This window comes from Poromitra crassiceps (assembly GCF_964638095.1).
Source record: "Poromitra crassiceps genome assembly, chromosome: 3".
Lineage (NCBI taxonomy): Eukaryota > Metazoa > Chordata > Actinopteri > Beryciformes > Melamphaidae > Poromitra > Poromitra crassiceps.
The window spans coordinates 36280707-36300706 of NC_139625.1; the positions used below are offsets into that span (position 1 = coordinate 36280707).

General features: G+C 46.5%; 1 protein-coding gene across 1 annotated transcript in view; it reads left to right on the plus strand.

The window, feature by feature from the left end:
* The window catches only part of arid1b (AT-rich interactive domain 1B), a gene marked incomplete at its 5' end in the record, with an annotated part of 339999 nt that overhangs the window by 274974 nt on the left and 45025 nt on the right, over nt 1-20000 (plus strand). The window contains 2 exons of the mRNA XM_083633665.1: nt 1776-1955; nt 19597-19918. Of these exons, the coding sequence (XP_083489791.1) occupies nt 1776-1955; nt 19597-19918 (502 nt within the window). The remainder of the gene's footprint in view (nt 1-1775; nt 1956-19596; nt 19919-20000) is intronic.

The window sequence follows — 20000 nt, forward strand, 5'->3', positions numbered from 1 at the left end:
CTAAAGAGTCGGCCCGTACTCGCTAAGAGTCGGCCCGTACTCGCTAAAGAGTCGGCCCGTACTCGCTAAAGAGTCGGCCCGTACTCGTTAAAGAGTCGACCCGTACTCGCTAAAGAGTCGGCCCGTACTCGTTAAAGAGTCGACCCGTACTCTTTAAAGAGTCGGCCCGTACTCGTTAAAGAGTCGGCCCGTACTCGCTAACGAGTTGGGCCGTACTCGCTAAAGAGTCGGCCCGTACTCGCTAAAGAGTACAGAGCGGATATCTATCAAAGTTTACAGTCGAGTGGACCCAATCCATTGACACCTAATCTGCAATACTGCATATACCCCCCAGCACCCCACGCATACCTTCTTTCTTTCCCTCTGGCCGGCTAGCCAGCGACCTTTCCCTGCTGGCGGCAGATTGGGAGACCTTTCTGTGGGCTTTTAAAAAGGAAACAGGGCGGCCTGAAAGAGCGCGGCCCCGGCGCCGATCGCTTCAAATGTCAATTTGAATGGTGGAGGCGAGTTTGGGCCTGAGAGGCTTTTACACATCTATTGACAGAACGGCTTAGAATAACATCGTAGCCACGGTCAAATCACCGGCTTATTCCATGGAGTGCTGAGCGCACTGTTGGCTTCTTTTTCTTTTTTGCTCAAGGGCATGCTGGTTTGCACGTATATACACTATACACATAGACACACAGATAGACTGAGATTTTTTGTCTACCCATGCAGGTACAGAATTTCATGTTGTAGATCCTGTTTACACTTGGTTGCTGCTTTTGCCAGTGATAAAGAACATAAGTGGTGTGCGTGTGTGTGTACGTGTGTGTGTGTGTGTGTGTGTGTGTGTGTGTGTGTGTGTGTACGTGTGTGTGTGTGTGTGTGTGTGTGTGTGTGTGTGTGTGTGTATGTGTATGTGTGCTGAGGATTTCTTTTACATGTCAGCCTGTCCTGTTTGTGCCTGTTTCATACGATCCCTGGCCTCTACAGCGTTACTCCTCTTCGAGTAACAGGAGCCAATGCCAAGCGTCAGGATTAGGGCCTTCTCAGAAGTGAGGGTCTCTTTCCATGAGGAGACTGATGTTCGCCCTATTTGTTGAGCTAGAGAATGATCACACCTGCTGCTGTCTTTCGATGGGTGTACATCCACCTGTTTAATGCGCATTTTCAGGTGATACAGTAACAGGTGACACATCTAGAATTGACAATTTATTCACTTACAGTAACTGCTCCGTGGATTATATATATGCCGACTTTAAGAGTGGTGCCGCCGCCTGGTAATCCATTTCACATACCTCTGTATAATCAAAAAACTTTAAATTAATATGTGATGTTTTTCATAGCAAGACAAAGGAGACACACGTATGGGGTGTTGCTGTAACGTTAGCAGATCAGCAGGCAGACAGCAGTGTGCTCACCAAGCTTTCCATCATGTTTTCCTCCTGGATGTTTTCTCTTTACCTCACATTTATTCAGAGAACATGGGGTTAATTTCCCTCGTTTGAGGTCTGACTGGTGTCTGGCGCTGTTTTAATCACATCAATTGGTTGCGCCTCCTCTTCACCAACTCCTAATATTACGCATAATGTAGTGGATGGAAACGCGCATAATTTAGCATTTTCTTTTGCCGGCTTTCTGAAAATTAGGTTAAAAGTTGCTATACCTTTGGATGGTAACCCAACTTTTGACTGAACTGAGGCAGGTACATTCACTGTTGAAAAACTCCAGGTTTTAGGCAGTTTATGTTGACAGTAGTGCTATTCTCTTCTGTGTGTGTGTCCGTGTTTAAGGGTTCATGTCCAACATGCAGAGGAACCAGGCCGGCTCCCAGTTTGCCTCTCCTCAGCCGGGACCCCCCATGTCCCCCCACCCCTCACCCGGGGGCCCGTTGTACCCTGGCATCGGTCCCTACTCCCAGAGTGGCCCCGCGGGCCCCTACGGACCCCAGGGATCACAGTATGGACACCAAGGTAGGAGCCCGTGTGCCCAGATGGACGCTGTTATACAGTACATTAAAACTGGACTTTGTGGGTGTGATTAGTTAAAGGAAGAGAGTCTCTGGAAAGACTCAGTGCTTCAACACTTTAGCACACACACTATGTTGAGTGATAGTAGGCCAATAGCACTATCCAAAGTAAGAAGACTCATATTATTCACCTTATGTTAGCCTGGGTAAACCCAGCCTCCACGTGACCTCTATGTGCTATCAGTCACGAAGACAAAACTTATGCTACAGGCATAGCCTGTGGCGTCACGTTGAAGGCTGGGTTTACCTAGGCTGGCTAACCTTATGTAGCCACGCCCACTTGACCCATTGTGTCACGACTTCCTGTTCAAAACACCGGCTGTTTTACCTGCTCAAACTAGTCCGACTCACCTGGTCAAACCTCCCCCCCCCCCCCCAATTTTTATAGAACATACAAACAAGACAAACAGGCTCAGACACAGTAAAAGAAAGAAAGAAAGAAAGAAAGAAAGAAAGAAAGAAAGAAAGAAAGAAAGAAAGAAAGAAAGAAAGAAAGAAAGAAAGAAAGAAAGAAAGAAAGAAAAAATACATCATCGACATCATTACAACATGGTGCTACCAGCTGCATAAGGTGCTTACAGTATGTGCTTATGTGAGACAATGCGCATGAGATCCCACGCAAGGGGTCTACGAGACACCACCCCTAACCTCAGTCACTTGTCATTCTTAACCTCATCAAAGTATGCCAAAAATGGGTCCCAGACAGTTGAGAACCTTTTGAACGAGTTGGTTCTCAGGGACCTGAGTCTCTCCATCTGTATTACAGAAATCATGTCCATCAGCCACACCTGAAAGGAAGGTGAAGAGGAGGACTTCCATTCATTCAGAATAAGTCTATTGGCAACAGTTGTCCCCACCCAGTGTCAGAGATTGTTGCACAGCTGTAGGGAAGTTTGGTCAAACCTAGTTTGACTCACATATGAGTCAGACTGAAGGTGAATAGTAATACAACGTTTTTATTGGGTTGTATGTGGCCTGTAGATATATAAATTCTAAACATGAAATGTAATTAACTCAATATAGCTAATGTAGCTGGGGCTATTTAGATTAGATTAGATACTTTAATGAGCACACAGCCAGGCTGGTGGAATTTGTTTTCGGTACATTAAATTACATAAGCCAGGTTCCAACATAGAACATCACATGCAATAAATACAAAAACACAATGCAATCTACATCACAGTACAGTAAACAGGCAGAAACTTGTATTGTATCACAGTGGGGAAACTGTCTAAAGCGGGTTGTTTTGGTGGGCAGAGACCTATAGCGCCTTCCAGAGGGCAACAACTGAAAGACATGGTGTGCTGGGTGAGTGGGACCAGAAATGATTTTTCTTGCCTTTTCTACTGTTCTTTTGTGGTGGAGTGATTTGAGTGACAGGAGGGAGGTGCAGATTATTTTGGAGGATTTTTTGGGGGGGTATGTTTTAGCGGGGGGTTCCTATGTGGAGGAAACCCCAGGGGAGCATGGGGAGAACATGCAAACTTCACACAGAAAGGCCCTTTTGATGAGCCCACCTGGGCAGTTGATACTGGGGGGGTGGGGATGGGCACACACCCTTAGCGCCCACAGCTGAGGAAGAGTCTTTGATTGGCTTTTTAGGCCGGTGCTTGCACTGGCCTATGGGAGCATGTGTGTCCTAATCGCTGCATACACGACTCCTGGCACCCTTTCATCAAGATGGGCTTTTACTTTGAAATTGGTTTTATTTGACGAATGTCCGGTTTCAGACTTCCTGTCTACCCTGATCTGATCTTGTTTAGCTTGACGGGTCCGCGCAGAAAAATTTAAATCGAGGCTATCCTGGTTTTCCGGCCAATTGGCCTCGAAATATCGATTCTGTAAAAATATAAAAATTTGTTTACTGTGTACTGTATCAACGGTTCGGTATTGGAAGTTCCCAAAGTTCGGTACCATCACTAACTGGTCGTTGTTGTGCTTTTGAAATGAAGTTGCGGGATTCCTCGTCTAATTAACGTTACATGTGACGCAACAAATAAACAAACACACATTTCCCAGTGTCTCTGCCATCACACTGGACATCAACAGTAGCGGGAGACGTCTCCCCTTCCAGCAAATATACATGAATGTTATGCATAAGGAACGTGAACATCTTACCGAGAGGCAGAGAGCTAAGCTAAGTAGCTAACAGCTGAGCTAAGTAGGCTATAACCATGTTAGCCGATCTGAAAAGCATGTAAACAGCGGTGAGATTAGTGAGAGAGTCGGTGAAAGGAGGAGAGACCCGCGAGTGCCTGTGCAGAACTAGTGAATGTTGTGTACAGCGGGTTGTGAGCCGCTATTATGAAGATTAAAGCGAGATTCACGGAGTTGAGAGCAGACAGACAAACTCGCAGCTGCGCTGCATCCTCTCTCCAGCCTCCTGTAAATGACGCGTTCAGGGGCCGTCGGGAAAGCGTGACATCTGTAATGTGTCACAACAAAATAAATAACCTGGGTTACTCTACCCAAAGTGCTTTTTTCAGTCAGAACGCTATGAAAATCATGTTGAGAGCGCTTCCATTGTGCACAAAACACAGCGCACGGAGCGTTTTTTTTTGTGCTCCGTTTGTTTTCCCCTGTAGTCGCGTGCAGTACAGATCAGGGGCCCTATTCTCCCACAGGCCTTCAGCGCAAAAACTGGCCTTACACGCAAAAAAACGTGCCTTGCGCCTGCCTCGGGAAGATATCAACATGGCTTTAGGCCCCCAAATGCGCTTTAGGCGAAATGGGCGTGGCGCAGTCCCAGAATGGGCGAGAATGGGCGTTTCGGCCTTAAATACCGGCCTAATGATATCTTCCCACCTGGCGTAAATTTAGCGCTTTGTGCTTTTGAAAACCAGGCCTATTCAGTGCGCTGGTTGCGCACAGGCCTTTGGCGCAAAAACTGGCCTTAAACGCAAAAAAACGTGCCTTGCGCCTGCCTCGGGAAGATAGCAACATGGCTTTACACCCTGAAGTGCGCTTTAGGCCAAACAGGCGTGGCGCAGTGCCAGAATAGGCCAGAATGGGCGTTTCGGCCTTAAATACCGGCCTAAAGATATCTTCCGCCCTGGCGTTAATTTAGGGCTTAGCGCTTTTCAAAACCAGGCCTATTCAGTGCGCCGGTTGCGCGGAGCGCTCCTCTGCCATCTGACTCTCTGTCCCCCTTCTCTCTGTGTCACTCCCTCTCTCTTGCTCATCAGTCTGACAGGCACAATACGACTGCTTGCAAAAAAAGTTTGCCGGTTCTCTCTCTCTCTCACTCCCTCGTGCATCAGACAGCAGACAGCAGACAGGCACGCCACAGATGTGAAATCTCCGAGTATGCATTGAGGCGCATTGAGGCGAATCCGTTTGAGAAGAAATAGCAACCAAATCAGCTTAAATAGGGTAAGTGGTAGAGCGAAATAATATTTCTCTTAACACAATTGCAATTGTGGAACATTTCAATATTGGACAAAATAAAAGGGCCAAATCAAATCACAACCCTATGTGAAACATATATGTCATCCTAGAGGCTATATATATCCCTCACAGATTTAACATGATTTAGATAAGTGACAGCGTAACGCGTTTCTACTGTCATGTACTGTGATGTCCACTCCAATAAATTGGCCCTACTTCACATTTAGTTTTACAATAAAAACACATTTCTGCAATGACTTTACATAATGTAGGCTATATTTATGTGCATCATCCTACCTGCAGCAGGGCAGAGAAAATGATATCATTCTGGACAAACTTTCACCAATCTAATCTCATCATTTTTTCTAGCCAATGCGTTTAGAACATTCTTTTCACTTTGATCTTGCTATAGTGTAGCGTATTTACATGCTTGCAGTATTTAAACTGCAGTTAGATTGGTTTGAGAAGCATAATAATATGGAATAATAGCCTATATATGGAGACAGACAGACGGGATGAAGGGAGGGGGGGGGGGAGCAGAGCGCTTGGCTTGTCTGGTTTTACTGGATTGATCCGTGGAATTGGAGCTTAAAAGGCAAGCTTGTGACTCGTTTACTGCACTTCCCCAATGAGCAGACTGTGCATAATTTTACGCTTAAAAGGCGTGGTTGTAATGCTTGAGGCTGCGTGTAGCGCCGACACTCGAGTGGGCTGGTCCACGCCCACTGATCTGCACTGCGCTGGGCGCTCAGTGCAGTTTATAGGCGGATGCAACGATAGGGGCCAGTGTGTCCCTTTAAGCAGGAGTCTTACATCCAGAGAGTCAAATGAGTCGAGGAGTTGAGTCTGTCCCCCTGGACCCAGACCTGGACCCGGGATCATATCATAAAACCACTCTTGTCACCTTTACGAAACAGGGCCGTAGACCCATGTCTCATCCCAACCACTAGTTAAAAAATGCTATTTAAAAGTGAAAGTGATTTAAAGAATTTGATTTCCCACAAGCTATGACTCTTGTCAGGCTTTCAGATGAATTATTAATAATTAAAAAACCACCAACGGACCCTGTGAGACTCAGATAGAGGTTCCTGTATTGGCTTTTACCTGACGTTAGTTTTGTGGCTCGGTTTTCTCCCTATTGACCTTGTTTATTTGTTTTATTTAATAGTCTGAATCCTACTGGAGTGAGGAATAACTCATGTGGGCATAATTCATTCATATACCGAAGAGTTGGCCCTCCGTTGGGGCAGCCCAATCTATCTTTTGTCAGTCACACTGAACCTTGGCATCACTGTCATTGGTTTCAAAGGAGAATTTGCTAATGAAGAACAGAATCACATTTTAAAAGACATCTCTGTGTCTCTCTCTCTCCCTCTCTCTCTCTCTCTCTCTCTCTCACACACACACACACACACACACACACACAGTCCCCTCTCTTCCTTTGCGGTGGGTCTGACTGGGGGGATTAAAAGCAGGGTTTTGGGGGGCCTGGCTGTCAGAATATTGATGAGGCACTTGAACCCCGGCCGGCCCTCTTGGCTCTGCTCATGATAAGATGATGAGGTAGCTCCACAATGACAAGGCAGACTGATACGCCATGTGGTTTGTCCACTGAATGATGATGTCCAATCTGTCACTGGGCTCTGTGTTTCAGCAAAAAAAGACAAGGACCCCTAAACTCACACAAATTCAACCACGGGCCCCCATTTGATTTTGAGATTTTGTCCCAGGGTCCCTCTCATCTGATAAGATTTTTGCATTTCGATGTTTTATTACAGAAAGTATATGAAACCCATGACCAAAACAGTCATACATTCTGTCATTGTCAGAATGTATGACATTATTTATGCATGGAATTCTAGTGAAAATAAATTATTCCCTTTTTTGCTGGGGACCCCCTGGAACCCCCCCAAGGACCCCTGGGTTTCCCCGGACCCCACCTTGAGAACCACTGTGCTAGAGGATATGCAAAAGGAAAAAATACATCAGTATAATTGATTGCCATATTTCCAAACAAACCTGAAATACTGTAACTAGGCTTATTCAGCCGCTGTACTGTAGTGTTTGCATTAGCACAATTGCGCCAAATAACATCAGCCTATTACTGTAACCTACACTATAGAGCAGTGCTTCCCAACCTTTTCCCAACCAGTCAAGGAAAGCCCACTTCAAAAGATCAAACATGTTTGTGGCCCACATCTGACCCTAAACTGTGCCGAGGCCAAATAATGTGTTTTCAGAGCACTTTTTATTTTAACGATAAAAGGAGCTGTCCATCAGCACCACACAGAAACTATTAACTAAAAGTGATGGACTGTCTGCAATAGGCTAATTAATGAGTAAATTATTACAAATTAAATAACAGTATGTAGAAATGCATTTTCATACATAATAATAATAATGTAATTTTTTACATGAAGATTGTAATGTTTTGCAAATGATTTGGCAGGCCACTTGCAATCCCTTCACGGCCCACAGGTTGGGAATGGCTGCTATAGAGCAACCCTGTTATCCAAAAGAGATCAATGTACTGTACAACAAAAGCCCAAATTACCCCCAAAATCCCCATTATTTTTATGGGAAACAGAAACACTGGTCTATGATGATCATGTTTCAGGGCTTAAAAGGACATAGTGGGATCTTCTCTATGTAATGGGAAATTTAATGTGTTTGACATTTAGGAAGTTTATCACGGGGACGCCCTATCTGCCTACTGTCCTATCCAATAAAGGCAAAAATGCCCTAAAGAATAATCTTAATAAAAGAAAAAAAAAGAAGGGGGCCCTGTTCAGCAGGGAGTGGAACTGGGGGGAATAATGTCTTCCTCCACAGGCATGGGATCCTCCCGGTGAAACCTCCTCTGTGAAAAGGAAAGTTTATCAGTCCTTGGTGTGTTGACCACTAGTCGAACTAGGACAATCTGCCCAGAAGGGCAAGTAGGCCTACAGCCCAGTCTTCCTGTTGTGTGTTAAAAGATGTAAACAGACTCCTGACTGAAAAACGTATTAGAAACAATGTTGGCCAAGCTATTTATGATGCTGTAAAAAACTAGAACTAGAAAATAAATAAAATAGTCACAAATACCTTGGGAAGAAAAGTATGGATATGCGCCGGAACGTTTTCTCCAACGCAAGCCATCCAACAAAATGTTGTCTGCTGTTGCACTTCCTTTTCTCCCTTTGGCAGCACACCAAATCAAACGTAATGGTATTTTTTGGTAAATGTGTGTTTTAATTTGTCACTGTGATAAATGTGTCCATTCGTGCATGTTTTCCCAAAAATCACAGCGTCTCCCTCACATTTGTTAATGTTGATTAATAGCCCTAATGCATTTGGTATTTGGTCTCCCTTCTCCACCCACTTATCTCTTAATGTGACTTTGCCTGGGCTGACAGCCAGTAAGCAGAGAGAAAAAGAGAAATAAAGTAAGCAGAGAGAGAGAGAGAGAGAGAGAGAGAGAGACTAGAAGCTGTGGAGGCAGATGAGCGTGAAATCTCACTCAGATGACAGGAGCGATGTTCTCATCTGAGACAGAACGACTCAGTCCTGCTGACTTCACAGCACTCACATAGACACACATATACTGTATGCACACGCACATTCAAATGTAATGCACTTGCCATTGCCCGCTCTACATCTCTCCAGCATTAGTACTCTAGGATATTCCTAAACAGTCGATCAACAGTGCAGCAGCAGTGTAGAAAGTCCCCTAGAAAGTCAAAAAGTCTACATCTGTACTTCATAGAGTACCAAAATCGCGCCCTCTTCCGGGTTTGGCATGGGACCTAAGGGATTTCTTTCCCCATTCACTTTTCCATAGACATTTTGAAAAATCCTTCAAAATAAGAGTTTTACTTGGTCAACCCAAGCGACTTTTAGGGCATCCGGGTAGTGTAGCAGTAGATTCCCTGCCTACCAACACGAGGGTCGCAGGTTCGCACCCCTGTGTTACCTCCAGCTTGGTCAGGCATCCATACAGGCAAGATTGGCTGTGTCTGCAGGTAGGAAGCCGGATTAGGGGTATGTGTCCTGGTCGCTGCACTAGTGCCTCCTCTGGTCCTTCGGGGCGCCTGTTTGGGGAAGAAGACCGGGAACTGGTGGGAATAGCGGGATCCTTCCACATGCTACGTCCTGCTGGTGAAGCTCCCCGCTGTCAGGTGAAAAGAAGCAACTGACAACTGTGCATGTGTCGGAGGAATCATGGTGCTAGTTGGCTCTTCCCAGATCAGCAGAGGGTGGAGCAGCGACCAGGGCAGCAGGGGGAAATTGGCCAAGTACAATTGGGGAGAAAATGGGGGGGGGTCAGAAAAAAAAAGCCAAGCCACTTTTCTCACTTTTAGTTTTGGTCCAAGTGAAATGTTACATTATATGGTCTCCCACTTGGTTTGACCAAGTAAAACTTTTTTTTTTTTTTTTTTTTTTTTTTCCGTTTTCTGTATATCATACAAAATACAAAATACAGATTTAAATACACTTGACACTTTTAAACAAAAACCCATCCCACGAGAACCCCTAGCCTATTACACCACATACATCATGTCATCCATCGCAGTCAGTACATCAGTACACAAAGACACATAAAAGAAAAAGAAAAGAAAGAGAAAAAAAAACACAACAACAACAACAACAACAACAACAACAACAACAACAACAGAATAATGAAAATAAATATGAGAGAGGGGGGGGGGTAAATCTATACATTTGAAATGCTTGAAGCGTCCATTTTCTCTACCTGGTCCAGGACTGGCTGCCAGATGGTATAAAAGTCGAGAGCACAACCCCTTGTAGCGTATCGGATTTTTTCTAGGGTTAGATGATACATAAGCTATCTGACCCAGTGATTGAAAGTTGGAGGAAACTTGTCTTTCCATTTAAGGAGTACAAGTCTTCTAGCCAGAAGTGTAAGTAAAACTCTTTTTAGAAGGATTTTTCAAAACCTCTATGGGAAAATCAATGGCGAATGAAATCTCTTAGGTTGCATGCCGAACCTAGAAGAAGGCGTGACTTTGGCACTCCATATCCTTGTGAGAGCGTTTGGTCCTCACAAGTAGAAATACATGAACACATGTCGGCCTCTCAGTCAGAAATCTGGAAAAATGTCTCCTAACAGCGTCCAGTGCAGGACGTCCAGCCAACTGTAGAACATGTGTACCAGAGCAGATCCACATGGCCCCTGGGGCAGAGCCAGGGCCCCAGTTCTTCAGGGGCCTGTTTGGGGTGAACGCGGCAGACAGCTGCTCCTCATTGTTCTTAATGACAGCTCCATCTGCTTCCCTTCCCTCTCCCCATGCACGCTAACAAATTAGCCAGCGATTAGCCAACACGGAAACGCACTCCAAGTTCCTGAACTCTGTTCTCTGTTTTCCTTGGCCTGTCTGCATACGCTGGGACACACCGCGCCTCGGGCCTTTACGGTGTGTGTGTGTGTGTGTGTGTGTGTGTGTGTGTGTGTGTGTGCGCGTGCACACGCATCTGAGAGAACGAATTCTCAGCGCTCACGCTCACCTACTGCACAGTGCACACACACACACACACACGCACACACACACACACACACACACACACACACTGATAGCTTGTACCTCTGCAAAGAACATAAAAAGCGTCCGCTGTTGGGTTGTGTAACTTTGAAGGCTACAACACTCCTCTTTTATGGGATGGAAATTACCATTCTGCAGCCTGTGCACACTACTACCCAGGCTCTATCCACTCTAAACTTCAGGTGGCGCAGGTGAGCAAATCTATTTAAAGAGGATATGGCCCTACTACATGGAACACCATTAAAATATTTAGTAGTTGTGCCCAGAGATAAATGAGATACTTAAATCCTGCCTCTGTAATCAAACTGTATAATCGAATCGTGCTACAATCCTCTCCCTTGCTATTCCCCCCTCCCCCCGTCTAAATAAAAATGGTTAAGGTGAGTGGAACGCCAAAAAGAAGTCTTTAGCTGCTTAGTGTTAATAGCTGTCCTCATCCAAAGTTAAACTGGTATTGATCACAGACTGTGTGTTGACATCAGGCTCGCCAAAGGACTCAAATTACTTCAACAGCTGCTTGCAAGACATGCACTCGGACCTGGTGCAGAGCCAGCATGTTGAGACTAGTGGACAGACCCAGACAGATAGAGAGAGGAGGAAGAGATCATACCATTAACAGTCTGTCTCAGCTCCTCTCTCCCAAGCAGGTTTGGCGAATCCGTGCTCCTAGCTTGCAAGTTACATTAATCACGATCCACAGTAATGCATCATAACGTTTGCCAACTGCTATAAAACTCCAGAAGATTTCCACTCAAGCCCAGGCATGTCTTTTGCTTGCTTTTTTTTAACAGCATTTACTTATACTTTTACTTTCAATACTTAAGTGTGTTTATCAGAAAATTACTTTTGATACTTACAGTACATACTTTAAGAATTTTTTCTCAAGTAATATTCTAGTAGGTGACTTCAACTTCTACCAAAGTCATTTTCTGGTAAAGTATCCGCACTTTTACTCAAGTGTGGCTATCAGGTACTTTTATCACTGCCGCCTAGCTCCCTCCACGACAGTCCCCTGAGGAATGAAGCCCTCCGCTGGTAATGACCATGCTTCAGACAGGACTTTTAAGAAGGAAGGCCTCCGCTGGTAATGACCATGCTTCAGACAGGACTTTTAAGAAGGAAGGCCTCCGCTGGTAATGACCATGCTTCAGACAGGACTTTTAAGAAGGAAGGCCTCTGCTGGTAATGACCATGCTTCAGACAGGACTTTTAAGAAGGAAGCCCTCTGCTGGTAATGACCATGCTTCAGACAGGACCTTTAAGAAGGAAGCCCTCTGCTGGTAACGACCATGCTTCAGACAGGACCTTTAAGAAGGAAGCCCTCTGCTGGTAATGACCATGCTTCAGACAGAACCTTTAAGAAGGAAGCCCTCTGCTGGTAATGACCATGCTTCAGACAGGACCTTTAAGAAGGAAGCCCTCTGCTGGTAATGACCATGCTTCAGACAGGACCTTTAAGAAGGAAGCCCTCTGCTGGTAATGACCATGCTTCAGACAGGACCTTTAAGAAGGAAGCCCTCTGCTGGTAATGACCATGCTTCAGACAGGACCTTTAAGAAGGAAGCCCTCTGCTGGTAACGACCATGCTTCAGACAGGACCTTTAAGAAGGAAGGCCTCCGCTGGTAACGACCATGCTTCAGACTAGGGATGGGCATCGAATTTCGAATTTTCGAATAATCGTTGTTATTATCAAGGTCGACTTTTATTATTGAAAGTCGAAATTCGATTTTTTTTTTTTTTTTTTTTTTTTTGTGAGTGAAATGTTGCATTGTCTCCCCTGATTCTAAGTATAGTCAAATCGCTTGGTTTGAGCAAGTAAAACAATTTTTATAAGCATTTTAAGCAAAGTTTATGGAAAAATGAATGGCGGATGAAATCCCATGAAGAGGGAGAGGGGGTGACTTTGGCACCCCTTTGGCACTCAGACCTGAGCCTACTAAATATTTAATGAACCACTCATGATTGTCAAAACTGTTTTTTATTTTCGAAAATGTCAATGTCATGTAACATGTTCTTTACTTCAGTGGTGCAATGCTTGTTTGAGCTAAAAATCCTCAGCAGAAGCTTTTTCTATTAATTAATAAAGCCTTAGACTCCGAATCAGGGGAGACAATGCAACATTTCACTCACACACAAAAAAAAAAAAAAAAAAACATTTTTATTTTATTTTCGAATTTCGATTAAAAGTCGACTTTGGCCAGCGAATTTCGAATAGTGTTTTTGCTAGAAATGCCCATCCCTACTTCAGGTAACGACCGTGCTTCAGACAGCCCTCCGCTGGTAACGACCATGCTTCAGACAGCCCTCCGCTGGTAACGACCATGCTTCAGACAGCCCTCCGCTGGTAACGACCGTGCTTCAGACAGCCCCACGCTGGTAACGACCATGCTTCAGACAGCATTTTTAAGCCTCGGTGCCTCGCCGAGCCACACTGTAATTCGGTAAGAAGAAAAAAAGAGAGTGAGAGAAAGCGAAGACTGGAGCCAGCGCCCGGGGGAGGGAGTGGACTTTTTTGGAGGGAATTGACAGTGCGTGGAGTTCGGCAGCCCCAAGGCGTACCCTGGCCCTGCTTGGGCTCAGACACCCTGCCAGGGAAGGTGCTGAGGTGGCGGGGAGAGGATGTGGGGGCCTCGGGGCAAGAGGAGATACTGTGGATAAAAAATATCCATCCACGCAAGTCATATCGTTTACTGTCATCTAGTACCGAGTCTTAAAATCTGCCATGCAGAGGTGCTTTCACTTGTTCCCAATGCAGATGATCTTGATTCGAGATTCAGTTTTCATGGATCACATTACATTGATACTCATGGACTGAATTGTTGAAATGGGTGAAACTGCAATAGAAACAGGTGACAGAGGCATTGGTGGATTTTTACCTCCGAACAAGGAATGTTTTCAATGCCGTTTGTCTGTTTGTCAGCAGGATTACGGAAAAACTACTGGTCCGATTTTCAACAAACTTGGTGGGAGGGTGTAACATGGGCCAAGGAAGAACCCATTACATTTTGGAGCCGATCTGATCCGACTCATTAAATTTGCATATCATAGCAGACTGCTGTTGGCCTTAGTGGAGGTCTGTGCTCGCCGAGTGCATTTCTAGTTCCCAGTGTTTTGGGGAAAACAGGACTTTAAGACTTAATAATAAACTGAATGAAGCTAAGTTAAGGCTTTTTTGTGCATTGGAAGCCAGAGGGACAGACGGAGAGGAAGGGATGGGAGTCATGTGGCCCCGTCACACTGAGAGGGATGGAAAATATCACTCCAGTCCTGAGTAAGATGGAACGAAACAGGGACAGGGGTGTCGAATTCTTGTCGACACACTACCAGCCCCACAACACCCACCCCACCCCCTAACCGCCACGCCACCCAACAAAAACGAAACCGAGAGAAAAACGCTGTTAATCATTTGACTTGTGTTCGGCCACATGTGGACGTATACAGGCTGCCCGTACTCCTGCCCTTGGCGGCTCAAGCATGCAGCCATTTAATCTGCGTTCCACTCCTCATTGATGGAGTTCACAGATCCAGAGGGCGCGTCGGTGCACCATGGTTTCGTACTTCATCGTAGCCGGGGAGTGGCTGTCTCGGCTGTTAGAGCAGGCCGGTCCAGTCTGCTGAGGAAGCAGTAGTGGGTAATCTGCTCGGTCACACTCCGACTTCTCCCTCGGGACTGCGGGGATTAAACCCGGCGCAGGATACAACGTCCGCCCAATGCGTGACCATGCCGGGAATTTCCATGTAATTGTGAACGAAACACCACGACCCCCCCGCTTCCCTTCTCCTCCCTTCTGCCGCACTATAAATACCAGCAACTGTCCCCAATGGCACAGAGCAGCAAGCAGCAAACCAACGCCGAGCCACAAGGACGGCAGAAGGGACAAATGAAAAATGACATCCTCCTCCCCATCTTTCTCCCTCCTTGATTGGTTTCCAAAGTTGTATGAAGCAAAGTACCGTAGATACAGTAGATAACACAGTCTATCCATATGGTACATTAGCTTTGAATAGCTAACTATGCACATGTGCACATTTGGGCTTAGCCTGTTGAAAATGATGGACAAAGTGAACATGACATCACCCGTTCACTTTCTACTGGCCTGCTTTTAAGCCCTGGAAGTGGGATGTCTGGATGCCAACATGTTGTATTTTTGGACTCTTGTGCAGTAGTAAAACCTGCTCCACTACATGCTCCGAATTACAGTACACGCAAGTATCTTCCTAATGGCAGTTAGGCTATTTAAGAAATCAGGGGAGACACTCGATTAAATCAAATTAGCTATTGCGGCTCGGACTGTAGAAAACATTTTTACATAAATAAAAAATAGGCCTTGGTCCCATTGACTCATACTGAGGTGGGTGGAGTTTCAAGTTGTTATGCAGCCAGCCAGTAGAGGACTGTAGAGGGACCGCCACACCCAGGACTTCCATGTTGGCTTCTAAATCCCAACATAGACCAGTTTTGGCCGCTTGGTCAGGGCACATTTCTATATGTTCTTCCATCTGAACAGCCAACAATGTATATTTTTCTACACTCTGCATATGTGCTGCATATTAGAACTGTGAACTGCAAACACCTGTAAATCTATCAATAGTCAACATAGCGTGGATTGTGTCAAGCCAATAGGAGTTCTGTATTAGTATCTTCAATATATTCAATTGATTTTATTATCATCAATATGTTATATTTTTATTTGTATCCTATCCTTTACCTCTGCAATTGATCCAACTTCCCCGTGTGGAACATTCAAGTTTTCTTTCATTTGATGTGAATAGCTATTGGGATGCTAGCCTGATAAAGAGTGAAAGGGTTGCATGGAGACACCTAGAATTTGCAGGGGAGGCTCAGTCATTATAGAAAGTGGGTTACACCGTCTGTCCTTGAAGAAGCTCTCTAGCACAGCACCAATCATCCAGGAAGTGAATCATTTTCGTCCAGACGGAACCGGACTCTCATAGGAAAGCTTAGCATTATTAACCAAGTCCCACAGGTACTCTGTCTTGTAGTCCGCCTGAGCAAACATGGCTCAGATCTAAAATATCTTCTTGAATGGCAGTACATTATGACTGATAAGTTCCCTCAATGCAACATGTTAACTTAATGACATTTCTGTTTCAACAAAAACCCCTTCGGTAACATTTGTCTTAGCATCCCACCCTAGTCGAATAGTACATCTACAGCCTCATGGAAACTTTCAGACACGTACTCTCTCACTTTTGGGCCTTTCTGCCTGAGAGCCAAAGATGGGAAGAGAAAAAAAACCCAGACGCAGACTGTCCAAATGGGACTGAGCGATACAAACAACTCCCCGGGAGGCACGCTGGAGCCTCAGCCGCTCACGAGGGCCAAGAACCACAGAGTGTCCGCCCAAGCAATTGAGAATGTATGGCAGGCAGCCATGACATGGGGCTCAGCAGCTGTCCAGAGGGGGCTGAGAGAGGTCGCTGACTGGGGCCTTGTTCATCTGCAGCAAACCGTCCAGCGGGGACGAGGGGAACGAGGTTGCAGGGCGCCGTTCCCAGGATTTTTTCCACAATGTTCTTCTAGGCATGAGCGGAAAGTGGGAAGCATGGAGATGTGTCTTTCACCAGCTCCAAGGTCTCAGAAGCATTATGTATGCATGCAAACAGGCAGGCAGGCGGGCAGACAGACAGAGAGACACAGACACACATTCGCACGCACACAACATGCACCATATGTATCCTCCTGACACCATGCAGCATACGTATCCTCCTGACACCATGCAGCATACGTATCCTCCTCTTGACACAATGCACCATACATATCCTCCTGACACCATGCACCATACGTATCCTCCTGACACCATGCACCATACGTATCCTCCTGACACCATGCAACATACGTATCCTCCTGACACCATGCAGCATACGTATCCTCCTCCTGACACCATGCACCATACGTATCCTCCTGACACCATGCACCATACATATCCTCCTGACACCATGCACCATACGTGTCCTCCTGACACCATGCACCATACGTATCCTCCTGACACCATGCAGCATACATATCCTCCTGACACCATGCACCATACGTGTCCTCCTGACACCATGCACCATACGTATCCTCCTCCTGACACCATGCACCATACGTGTCCTCCTGACACCATGCACCATACGTATCCTCCTCCTGACACCATGCAACATACATATCCTCCTGACACCATGCACCATACGTATCCTCCTCCTGACACCATGCAACATACATATCCTCCTGACACCATGCACCATACGTGTCCTCCTGACACCATGCACCATACGTGTCCTCCTGACACCATGCACCATACGTATCCTCCTCCTGACACCATGCACCATACATATCCTCCTGACACCACGCACCATACATATCCTCCTGACACCATGCACCATACATATCCTCCTGACACCATGCACCATACATATCCTCCTGACACCATGCACCATACGTGTCCTCCTGACACCATGCACCATACGTATCCTCCTCCTGACACCATGCACCATACATATCCTCCTGACACCATGCACCATACGTGTCCTCCTGACACCATGCATTATACATATCCTCCTGACACCATGCACCATACATATCCTCCTGACACCATGCACCATACGTGTCCTCCTGACACCATGCACCATACATATCCTCCTGACACCATGCACCATATGTATCCTCCTCCTGACACCATGCACCATATGTATCCTCCTGACACCATGCACCATACATATCCTCCTGACACCATGCACCATATATCCTCGTGACACCATGCACCATATGTGTCCTCCTGACACCATGCACCATACATATCCTCCTGACACCATGCACCATATGTGTCCTCCTGACACCATGCACCATACATATCCTCCTGACACCATGCACCATATATCCTCGTGACACCATGCACCATATGTATCCTCCTGACACCATGCACCATACGTGTCCTCCTGACACCATGCACCATACGTATCCTCCTCCTGACACAATGCACCACACGTATCCTCCTGACACTATGCACCATGCGTATCCTCCTCCTGACACAATGCACCACACGTATCCTCCTGACACTATGCACCATACGTATCCTCCTCCTGACACAATGCACCACACGTATCCTCCTGACACTATGCACCATGCGTATCCTCCTGTGTTCGTTAGCAGACATTCTTTCTTCCTGAACGCTTCCCTATTATAGCCCCAAAACCCTTGACAGGTGTCATGTCAGCCGTACTCAGCTCACCGACTCTCCAAAGCCTTCCCCACAGAAATAATCCTATCTCCCACAGTAGATTTCATCACAATTTCTGGACAAATTCAACCAGAGCTGCCGACTTTCATGGGAAAGACTTTTATTTTGATTCAATATAAATCCTATCTCGGGGGCGGGAGTTTTCCCCCCCTTTTTCCTCTCTTTCCATCTTTTTCCCTCTCTCTCTCTCTCTCTCTCTCTCTCTCTCTTCCTCTGTTGGACTTGCAGGCTTATGTCATGTGGAAAGTGTCTTCAGTGGAGCAGCTCGAGGACACTGTGTGTGAAGCCATTTCCATTTTCGGAGTTGCCGTCACCCAACCCCCCACCCCCCGTGCGGAATATTGTCATTCAACTTCCCCTCGTTTCCGCCTTCAGGTTTTAAAGGAACTTGATCCGGTTTTCCAGACATATTCTCAGAGGATTAAGCAGCGAGGCCCGACTAAAGCGCACTTAATCAAATCAAAATAAATAGCCCCCTTCACAATGGGGGATGCCACATTTTCTATTTTCCATTTTGCAGGGGATTTGTCCCAGCGAGGGAATATGGCAGTGCTAAAAGGCCCAGATGCCTGCTGAGTGAATAGAATGTAGCACGCTCTGTACTTGTGTTCATGTGTGCACATGTACATGATGTCCGTGAGTGTCTCTCCCCTCTTCTTGCAGCTGGTGCTGGTGCAGAGCTGAGCTTTTAGAGCCAAAATGGAGGGGTTTAAGTGTGCCTTAGGAAAGCTGCTGGCATCACGGCTGTGTGGCACTCCGGGGCACAGAGAAAGCATTTACTGCAGATTAGAACTCCTCTCAAGTGTTTCACAAAGTCCGCCTTAAGCTCAGCAATTGTTCCCAGGGCGGCCCAGGAACCTACAGCTGTGACAAAAATGTCACCGAACCACACCCCGCGTCAATGACAATGTATGGAGAGTGGCGACATGGTGTTTTTCCCCTCTTCACTGGAGGCTGTCCAACTGTGTGTCACAGAGGCTGTGAATCAGAAATTGAGTTCTGCACTTTCTATTTCTCATCTATCAAAGGAAGATTGACTTGATATATGCAAGACGGCTGAACTAGTTTTGTCACTGTTATATGAATGAGGGTAACAGTTGGAAGCACTTGATAAACATTCATTTATCTCAAATGAAGTGATTCATAGCACCCATCTGCAGCCATTTCACAGCAGCCATTTTGTGTCCCTCCTTGTAAGCGATCTGTCACCTTTGAGTGCGAAGTTAGACATCTCGAGTGGCAGCGAGCCATATTTTGCCTTTTGAGCAACACTGTCTGGATGACAACATGCACATCGCGGCTGATTCGGGCGTCTGTCAGCTCGCTCACCTGTGTCCTCTCTCTCCAGGTAACTGCTCACCTGGGTCCTCTCTCTCCAGGTAACTAACTACTCACCTGTGTCCTCTCCCTCTCCAGGTAACTACCCCCGGTCCTCCAGCTATGGAGGGACCCCCGCCTCCGGCTACAGCGGCCCTGGCCCCGGCATGACCAACAGCCAGGGGATGAACGCTAGCAGCCCTATGCACGGCCAGGGGCCCGGCCAGCCCATGCCCGTCGGACGCGTCCCCGGGGCGGGCACCCAGGGCAGGGCGTACCCCACCATGGCCCCCAGCTCCCCCAGCATGCCCCAAACTGCCGCGCCAGGGATGGGCCCTCCTTCGCTGGGGACCTCCAACCGCAAGGCTCAGGAGGCAGCAGCGGCCGCCATGCAGGCCGCTGCCAACTCCACGCACAACAGGTGAGAGCAAAGCGAGGTTTGCAGAGAAAATGTATCTGTGCTATTTCCATGTTCATATCTTGCATTTTTTCTGGAGATTACT